General features: G+C 47.0%; 1 protein-coding gene across 1 annotated transcript in view; it reads left to right on the top strand.

Moving 5' to 3' along the window:
- Positions 1-2,756: 2,756 nt before the first annotated feature.
- The window catches only part of CHSY3 (chondroitin sulfate synthase 3), a gene marked incomplete at both ends in the record, with an annotated part of 136,783 nt that continues 129,974 nt past the window's right edge, over positions 2,757-9,565 (top strand). Inside the window, 2 exons of the mRNA XM_082302256.1 lie at positions 2,757-3,471; positions 5,100-5,383. Coding sequence (XP_082158382.1) covers positions 2,757-3,471; positions 5,100-5,383 — 999 coding nt within the window. The remainder of the gene's footprint in view (positions 3,472-5,099; positions 5,384-9,565) is intronic.

The raw sequence follows: 9,565 nt of genomic DNA, 5'->3' as shown, positions 1-9,565 counted from the left end.
GAAATAGCTCCAGTCCTTTCAATAATTAATACATTCTAGTCTTAAATTTCTCCTTTCTTGCATCAAGCATATCCATTTGCCACCACTTTTTTTGATGCTTTTTTTGGTTGTTTTAAAAATGGCATTCATCACCATTATTCTTTCTTAACTTCCTAACAGAACACTTACAGGGCAGCTAGAATGAGTCAGTGCTTTCCACCTATGGCTGCTATAAAGATATGGCAAACGGTGTTTTAGATGCCCTTTACGTGATTCTTAAAAGCATTCTGAACACAGGTACAGGACTGTTACTGTTAACCACTAGATGCCACCGTTGCTCCTCTAAAAGTGGTCCAGTCTGTGTCTTTGTCCATTAAACCCCGCAAACCTTCAATAGATTTCTCTGCAGTGTATCAAAATAGTGGAATAATATTGAACTAAAAATACAATGCAGATAGATACACACTAAAAATATAATCCAGATAGAGATTCAATTTCCTTATAAATTATTTTGATAACACATCACACCTTGGGGTCCATTTTCAACTCCAAAGTGTGCAAAGGGTTTATGGTCACCTCTCACGGGTTTACCTGCTCTTTTTGTGACAAAGATTAGAGCTGTCAGATCTGAGGAGCTGGTGCAGCTGACACAGACTGGAGTCATTTCAGTATATGCAAAAGCAATGGAGGCGGCTTGGTGTCGTACATTGCACCTCTGCAACCCCAGAGCACTTAAGCTGTCTGAAAATTTAGGACACCATTATGATAGGGCTGCGTAGGTCTCAAGGAGCCCTGTCTACTGGACATGACTCACCAGGACCCAGCAACTCCCAGCTGTTTGCAAGGAGCTGGGGGGAAGGGATGGGAGATAGTATTTTTAAATGCAAGCCTCACATGGAAAGCTGAGATGCTCATAATACTGGTAATTCCCAATGCCATTGTAAAAGCTTTCTGGAGGACATCCTTTCCACTTAGCTTGTCTGTTAGTGGCTTGGAGAAGACAGACCCAGGATCTGCCACCTTGTCCATCACACAACATTTCAGGTGGTGTTCATATGCCCAGACACAATGCTTGGGTTGTTTTTAGTGGTGACAGCTGGTATGAATACCTAGTGCCTTACTGATTGGTGTTATAAATGTGCCAGCCTGTGTGCACATGGAGAGGAAATTAATGATGGAGTGCTTTGAAAGGGCACTTAGTCCTGGGGAAGCCATAGGTATGCTTCCTGAGCCTGATGCTTCCACATCCCAAAAACACAAAGAGCACACAGCCTGCTCACTGCACGTGGCGGAGTCACATGGAAATACTACAAATTACTTCAGTAAGTGGCCTCTTCACAGCTAAAGACTATGCAGAGTAAACGTGCTTTGTTAGGTGGGTAAAGCAGTATCTGTCTTTTTCCAAAAAGGCTTGAAATTTTTCTCTCACTGTTCCCATACTTTTGCTAACATCACAGAATACCAGCCTCCATACTCCTCCTCCCACCTTGGCACGTGTCTGACAGGTGATAAAGTCACAAGAAGTGATAGACAACGCCACAGATTAGCTACAAAAATGGGTGGTTTTCCTGAACACTATTAAATATACGTATTTGCTACTGGATCTGTTGTATCAATATATTTCAGTGAAACAACAAATGGATGTGAGGAGCAATTTTTGGCTTTTGCTGGAGATAGACATCTTGCACAATTAAATAAGAGATGCATGTAAATATGGAGAATATGCAGGCAACCTTAAACTTCAGAATTAAAACTGTCCCTGTAGGCACAGTGTCCTGAACATTTAATTCCTGCTGTCAGTCATCCTGGGCTGTGGACAGTACCATTACCCAGAGGTCAGGAGAAATGAGGAAGCAATGCTCCAGCATCTTGGAGCTCATGAGAACCAAAGCAAAATTAACAATACCAATAATACTAACACTACTAATACTGCAATATACTCAGGTCGTGGGAATCCACGCCACGGGAAAAGGCACTCTTTGCTGGGGAGTTGTCGAGGGCAGAAAGCAGAGTCCAGAGAGGGGGCAGCGGAGAGGGCTTCTCTCCTCCCGACACCACGCGCCGCACCTGCCTTCCACGACCACCCCTGCGGAGGAGACGACCGGGCGGGACGGTCCTGTCCGGCGCCCCGTGGCCGCTCTCGGATGATGCGGAGCCGTGGCCGCTGATGAGCCCCCAGCCTCGCCTGCTGCGACAGCGAGTTCAGGACGCACAGAGCAAAGCGAGGTTGCCGGGGGCAGCCCCACCGGGCCGCACCCCTCCGCACCGCCCGGCGGGCGGCCCCGGCCCCAGCGGGCAGGAGGGTCGCCAGCGGGCGGCGGGGCCGGTCCGGGTGCCGAGGCCGCAGCGCGGGGGATCCGCGAGAGGCATCTAAAAAAATCGCTTCCTTCCGGAGCGGCGGCGGCGGCCGCCACTTCTTCGGCGCAGCTCGGGCGCCGGCGGCGCCCTCCTGGGTGAGGCGCTCGGCAGCCGCGGAGGAAGGCAGAGGGCGCTGCGCGGGGGCCGGGGCGGAGGAGCCTGAGCGGTGGGAGGGGCGGGGAGGGACCAGCCGCCGCGGGGACAAGGTGCCAGCGGAGCGGAGGCGCCGCCGCTCGCGCTCCGCCGCCCTCCCGCCCGCAGAAGTTTGACTCGGGAGCAGCGGAGCCGCCCGGGCCGCCGCGGCGGGGCAGGGACCCGCGGCGGGAGACGCCGCGCCTGAGGCCGCCGCGGGACGGGGGTCGCCTCCAGCGGGACGCCGGCGGCGGTAGCGTTGCTCCGGGAGCCGCCCCGCCCGCGACATGGCAGCGCGATCCCGGAGACCCTGGTTGAGCGTGGTGCTGGGGCTGGTGCTGGGTTTCACCGCCGCCTCCTGGCTCATCGCCCCTAGAGTGGCCGAGCTCAGCGAGAAGAAGCGGCGTGGCGCCAGCCTCTGCTCCTACTACAGCCGCGCGGCGGGGCCGGGGGCGGCCCGGGGCGCGGCGGCGGCGGGCGGGCAGCAGGCGCCGCCGGAGGCAGCGGCGGTGCTGGGCGGCACGAGTTTCAGGAGCAGCCCCTGGGAGCTGCCGGCGGCGGCGGCGGAGGGCACGGTCTCCAGCCCCGCTGCCGGCGGGGAAGGGGAGCCGGAGGAGGAGGACGAAGGCGGCGAGAAGCGGAGCGGCCGGCCTGGCGGCAGCCACAACGGGAGCGGGGACTGGGGGGGCGGCCAGGGCTGCACCAAGCCCCGCAACTTCCTCTACGTGGGGGTGATGACGGCCCAGAAGTACCTGGGCAGTCGGGCGGTGGCGGCGCAGCGGACGTGGGCGCCCTCGGTGCCGGGCCGCGTGGAGTTCTTCTCCAGCCAGGGCTCCGCCGCGCCCCCCGGGGTGCCCCCGCTGCCCGTCGTCGCCCTGCCAGGAGTGGACGACTCTTACCCGCCGCAAAAGAAGTCCTTCATGATGATTAAGTACATGCACGATCACTACCTGGACAAGTACGAGTGGTTCATGCGGGCGGACGACGACGTCTACATTAAAGGTGACCGGGGAGCATCCTGCCGGCGGGAGGCAGGGAGGAAGGGGAGCAGTGTCTGGGAGCCCGGCGGAGTCCCATGGTGGGTCCGGGGGAGATTCGGTTACCGCCTGGGGCGGGGAAAGCATGGGGTACCTCGACCTGCCACCGCCCCGCCGGCGTTTGCTTCCAGCCCCGTTGTGCGGGGCATGGGCAGGCGCCCCATCCCTAAGGGAGCCCCGATGTGCCCGGGCCGGGCCGTCTCTGCGGAGTCCGCGACTCATTGGAGAGCCGAGACTGCGGGTTGGACCACGCCGGGCACGGTGAGCGGTCCCGGTGCTGCTGTCCCCGCCCTCGCTTCCGTGGCGACCCACCCGGACGAGCCTCCACCGTAGTCCAGCGGAGAGGGTCTGGTCCGACCCGGCGCGGCGGGCAGCGGGGCAGTGCCGGACTCACCGCAGGGTGTCTGTCAGTCCCGCCTCGCCCCGGCCCCCCCGGGGGAGTCGGTGCGGGGCTTCTCGGGAGCGGTGCTGCTGTCACCGGTACCATCTCTCCCCCTGCCTCGACCCTGCTGGGCGAGCGTAGCCGCCGCGGGCTCCGAGTGAAGCTGCAGTTGAGTGCAGCGAGTATCTCCGGACAGCACCAGCCCTGCTCCCGTGCGAGTTTCACAGCAGCGTTAGGACGTGATGTTCTGCAGCCTGGTTTCTTTTGGTCTGCACTTGAGGCTGGATTGTTCGTGCCGTGTCCCATGCTTAAGAAAGAGAAGCTGAAATTGTAAGCATAAGCCCAGGTTGTGAACTTGGTTGCTTACACTGTTGTACCTTCACTGTAGATGGCTGTACCCTTCCCTATTTGTCACTTAATTTTGAGTCGTTTAATAGGCTGCCTGCTCATCAGCTGTCATTCACCTGTCAAATACTTGCCCATGTACACACGTATATATGTACATATATTCATTTGCAGATGTAAAGTTGTTTTGTTTGAGCTCATTTCAAAGTTGTACTGAACCTGTCTTAAACTGATTACATAGTACCAAATTAGACTTACCTGTAAACTTCTAATTTCAAATAAGTATCAGACAAAATTTCTTAAAATAGCTAGCTAAGGGGTTTGGAGGAAAACTGTGTAAACATGGTAGCACTGGAACTACTTTGAAATGAACAGGAGTTTTACTTTCTTTCCAAGGATTAGTCTGTAGTCAAACATGTTTTTCTTGGTTAATTTACATATGCTCTGGTATTTTCAAAAATTAATCCTATTAAAATCTTAACTGGCCTTTCCCCTCCGCTTCCTTTCCTCCCCAGTCTTGAACTATATTGTCCAAATTGTCCAACTTTAGAGACAGTTTTATACTAGCAAGTGAGTGCTTTCCATCCGTATTGTTTGAACAGAACAAAGTTTACTGTTAAAAGTTAGGTTTTGACCATATTCCAGCTTTTGGCTGGAAGGAAAATGTCATTGTAATGTTAATTAAAAAAAAAACCCTGTTAACTTGTCCAAGGATGTTTTCGGTGAGGTGTGGGATATTGCTTTTGAAATTATTTCCTGTGACAGTCTCAGGTGCCTGTTATATTTTTATAAAAGCCTGAAGTACAGGAAAAGAGATGCCTGGTAGAGTGGTCAGAGAAATAACAGTAATCTTGTCTTTTTGACAGGTGAAAAATTGGAGGAGTTTCTTCGCTCACTGAACAGCAGTAAACCTCTGTATTTGGGTCAGACTGGTCTGGGTAATATTGAAGAACTTGGAAAACTCGGGCTGGAGCCTGGAGAAAACTTCTGCATGGGAGGGCCGGGAATGATCTTCAGCCGGGAGGTTCTCCGGAGGATGGTGCCACATATAGGTGAATGCCTTCGAGAAATGTACACCACCCATGAGGACGTGGAGGTGGGCAGGTGTGTCCGCAGGTTTGGAGGAACTCAGTGCGTTTGGTCATATGAGGTAAGTAAGTGACAGGGCACACTGTAGTATGCTATTTGTTTACATAGTTTATCATCTTGCAAGGTAAGTAGCTATATCTGCAATCTCTTTCCACCTTAATTATCTTTCAATGCTTGCATCAGAATGTGAACTGCAGACTGTAAGGAAAAAAGAGAGGAAAATATTCACATTTTATTGCTGTAATCACATTTATTTCTACTTCTGTCTTTCATTTTTCATTGGTGACAATTACTGCAGACATGCTGTAAGCGCTGCTACGCTGTAATTTGTCTAGAGCATTACCTAGAGGGTTTCAAGATAATCCTTGACTGGAAGCTGTTGTATTTGATATATATGTTCTGTTCAGGTCAGATCTTTTTAAGCAGATCTTTCTAAGGTGGGATAAGCACGTGGCATATCTGTTTGCTCTGCATCACAGTCTCTTAAAATACATTGTGGCGCTTGAAGAATTACCTGTATTTTCTTAATTACTCCCATGTATTTTATTCAAGTTCATTATTGATGACAGCAGAAATAGGTGTTGTTTGGTTGCGGTTTTTTTGTACAGAAATGAAATTTGTTACACTGCCTTTCTATGAGACAACTTTAATAGTGTTTTTCTTAGTGTAGAACAGTGTTAAAATGTATTAAGAACACATGCAGTGTAACAAATTTTCCTATGCTGAAGTAATTTTAGGAACTAATTATTTCGTTCAATGGTAGCATTTTCTAAAGTAGTAAGTATCTGTTGCAGTACCCAAAAAGTTTATCTGCAATTCCATAACTAAAATTCATGCTGGTTTCTCTGGGAATATTGTGGTTATTTGCAAGACTATCTTTGTAGATAAAAATAGACTGAGCATACAACTACGAGAAAGGGAAAAGGTTGATAGCTAATATGATGGATATTATTTCACTTATTTTGACCTGTTCTGTAATATTAATATGTGCTTGCCCTTGTGGCACTCCCTCATTAATCAGGAAAAATCCGTTTAAATGGGCCACAGAAAGAGGTTATGTGTTATTTAGTGTCAAGAAGTTAGAAAAAACAATTAATTTTGTGGAATAGCATTTTTCGGAATGGCCCTGGGAAAGGTGACCATTTATAAATGGGTTTGGTAGGCTACAGTGTGTGTAAACAGGTGAAGAAGGAAAGAAAGTACTGCATACTTGCTGCTAGTTAGGTAGAAATCTTAGAGGGGCAAATCTTCTTCTTTACTTAAAATAGAAAGATGCTTTTTGTGACTGTTTCATTAGGTGTTGTAAATGCCACTGCAAATTAATACATCTGTTGCTCTGGTAGAGCAGGGAAGACATTTATGGTGCTGATGGAAATCGATGTCAGACTATGTAGGACTAGTTCTTAATCAGACATCCAAATTGCATGGTACATTGGCAGCCTAATCTTACAGTCTGATGTGTTTGGGCTGTGTCGGTACAAAGCTATTTTCCAATTCTTATTGGCATGTGATGCTTGCTGATCTGTATCAGGTGGCAGCATTATGGTTCTACCTTGACAGTGGTATCTTGGAAAGAGTTTTGGCTTTGTTTTTATGGCTTGTCTTGGGGAAAAATCTGTGGAAGGGAAGAAAACTGATAATAGATAATATTGTCACTATGGTTAGAGTTTATTTTGATGTTGAGTGTCAGGAAGTGTTGGCTCCAGGCACTGATCTTAAGGGGCATGGAGTGAAAAAATACAGTTTTGGAGACTGATTTATATGACTGCCCAGAAGCTCAGGTTTTCATGGTAGGATTGGGATCTGAAAACAAACTTTTTGAAAAAAACTCATGTTTGTATGGGATCTGGAATAGAGTGACACTAGTCTTGGTTGTCAGTTGCTCTTGAAGGACCTACCTAATAAAGAATAGGTGAAGAAAAAATATGTTGGGCGTTGCAATAGTCCCGACTCATTTCTGACCAGTATTTCTGTCTGATTGTGAAGAATCTTTGACTCTAATGCCAGTGCGGAAGCTGCTTGGGAAAATACCGATGATTAAGACAAAGCTGCTTAGGATGTTATCCCAGCATTAAACCTATGTAGATGGGAAGGAGTGAAATAGGGTGTCTGGAAAGAGAAGCTGCATTTGTGCTTTGGCATAGTTTGTGCTGTGCAACAGTGTGATACTCCACCTGAGCAGATCTTTGTGTTGCAGATCACTAGATTATTTGGTGACAAGAGTAATTTTTTTTTTCCCTGGGGCATTGAAGCTGTTTCTGTATGCTTTTTCATACCTGTGTTAGATCAGAAACACTGTGTGCTAGAAGGGGAATACTCCGTCAGGTACATGTGCACAAAATCTAAGATTGGGGCCAGGACTTCCTGTATAGCCAGTTGCACTTCTGTCCTGAAGTCCTCTTGTTGTATGTAAGTATTAAACTGAGTCCTGTTGAGCTGCAAGATTATTATGAACTTAGTTGATTTTGGTAGGATGTATAATTTCTATTTTGTATGTGTTGCTAAAGACTAATATAAGCTGGAAACAATTATATTAAAATTCGTAGGAGCTTTTTAGCTCCAGAAGAGCTGAATCAGTGTTGCGTCATTTTTTAACTAGATTTGTTTTTTAAGAACTGGATCGGAAAGTCAAAGAGTTGCTGAGAAAACCTGAAATGCTTGATCTTTGCTGCGTGGCTCGGCTGGTATAGTTAAGACTGGCTGCCTGTCAGAGTTTGTTCTGCTGCTACTTAGAGTTAGCCAGTAAGCATATGGTAGCTTATATGCATATCCTTGCTGACAAGAAGAGGGTTACAACTTCGGCTTTTTAAAAAAATTTTGTTGGTTTTTTTTTGGCAATTTTTTTGTTGCAAGAATGAATAAGAAAAGAAGTTTGTGAGCCTGCAGTGAGCCACTCTTATGTTTTGAGCTTTCTAGAGTTAAATTCTAGTTCTGCCAGATTTGAAGCCAGGTCTAAAGACTAGGTCTCCCACGTACCAAGTGACTCACAGCTGAGGTGATGAGCCTCTCTCTGTCTCTGCTGGTGGAGCTCCTCCACTATAAATAAAGAATTAGTCATTGGATTGCTGAGAGAGTGACTCTAATGACAGTGTTTTTAGGGTCCTTGTGAAAAACGGAGAACTGAAAGAGGAGGACACTTGGGTTGGTGTCTCTTGTTAGTTGCTGTCCTGTTCTGCTGTACTTGTGCAGCCCTGTGGTGAGCTGGAACAGGGGCAGGATCCACTTTGCTGAGCATGAGCATCAGGAGAAGAGAGGTGGTCACAGCCAGGAATAAAGGACCAGAAAGGTGTTAAAGTGCCATCTTGACAGCAGCTTACATTCAAACTGTCCGGAAGCAACAGCTGAACTGTAGCTTAAATCTAGTCCATTTCCTTTCTTCAGGAGAAAGTATCTGCTAGAAATGTATTTTGAATGGATCATTTTCTTTCTATAGAAGATCCACCCTTGTTCTTTCATAATTTTTAAATTGTTTTCATTTATCCTCCAGTTTTGATGATGCTGTAATGATTGAGCTATAGCAAACCTGACAAATTTGTCTAAAGCATCTCTGTGAAAAGTCTGTTAGTTTTTGTAAGGTCATAGTGTCTTCACCTTCCCCAAATCAGAACTAAAGATTAAAAGGGTCTTTTGATTTGTTTTCAGAATCCGTATTTCAAGCTATTACTCTCTTCCACTAATTTTAAAGCCTTCAACTGTTCTTCTTTTAAAGGAATGAAGAAATTGTCTTGATTATAGTGAGTCATATGTGTTCGAATCTTTTGAAAACAGAAATATAGTTAACAACCTGAGATGCTGTGTACTTCCTTGTTTTGCTGTTTAAGAGGGATGTGAGTAAAGAGGACCATTTGAAATAAAGGGCTGATTGCTTTATCTCTCCCCCCTTCCCCCCTTTTTTTAAAATATATTTTCAGTTTCAGAAGACTGTTCTGTAATTTATAATCTGAGTTTTTAACAGATCAAATAGTGTAGTTCCACAAAATTGCTAAATAAAATTCTGTGTATGAAATAAGTGGCTCTAACAATTGAAGCAGACATTGTCAGGGTGTAAATACTGTCAGAGAATGTGATTTTTTAGAAAATGAAAAATGACAAATGCAGCATAAAGCATCTAAAGACAATTCATTGCTGTATTTGTAACATATATTCAGATGCTTGTAAAGCTTTTTTTTTTGTAGCCTTTTTCCCCTTCTTATGGATGAAAATCATACTGGATATCCTAAAGTAGAAGAGACCCATAAGGATT

Source organism: Coloeus monedula, assembly GCF_965178545.1.
Source record: "Coloeus monedula genome assembly, chromosome: Z".
Taxonomy (NCBI): Eukaryota; Metazoa; Chordata; class Aves; order Passeriformes; family Corvidae; genus Coloeus; species Coloeus monedula.
The sequence above is the reverse complement of the archived record's forward strand: the minus strand, read 5'-3'. Positions and strand labels throughout refer to the sequence as shown.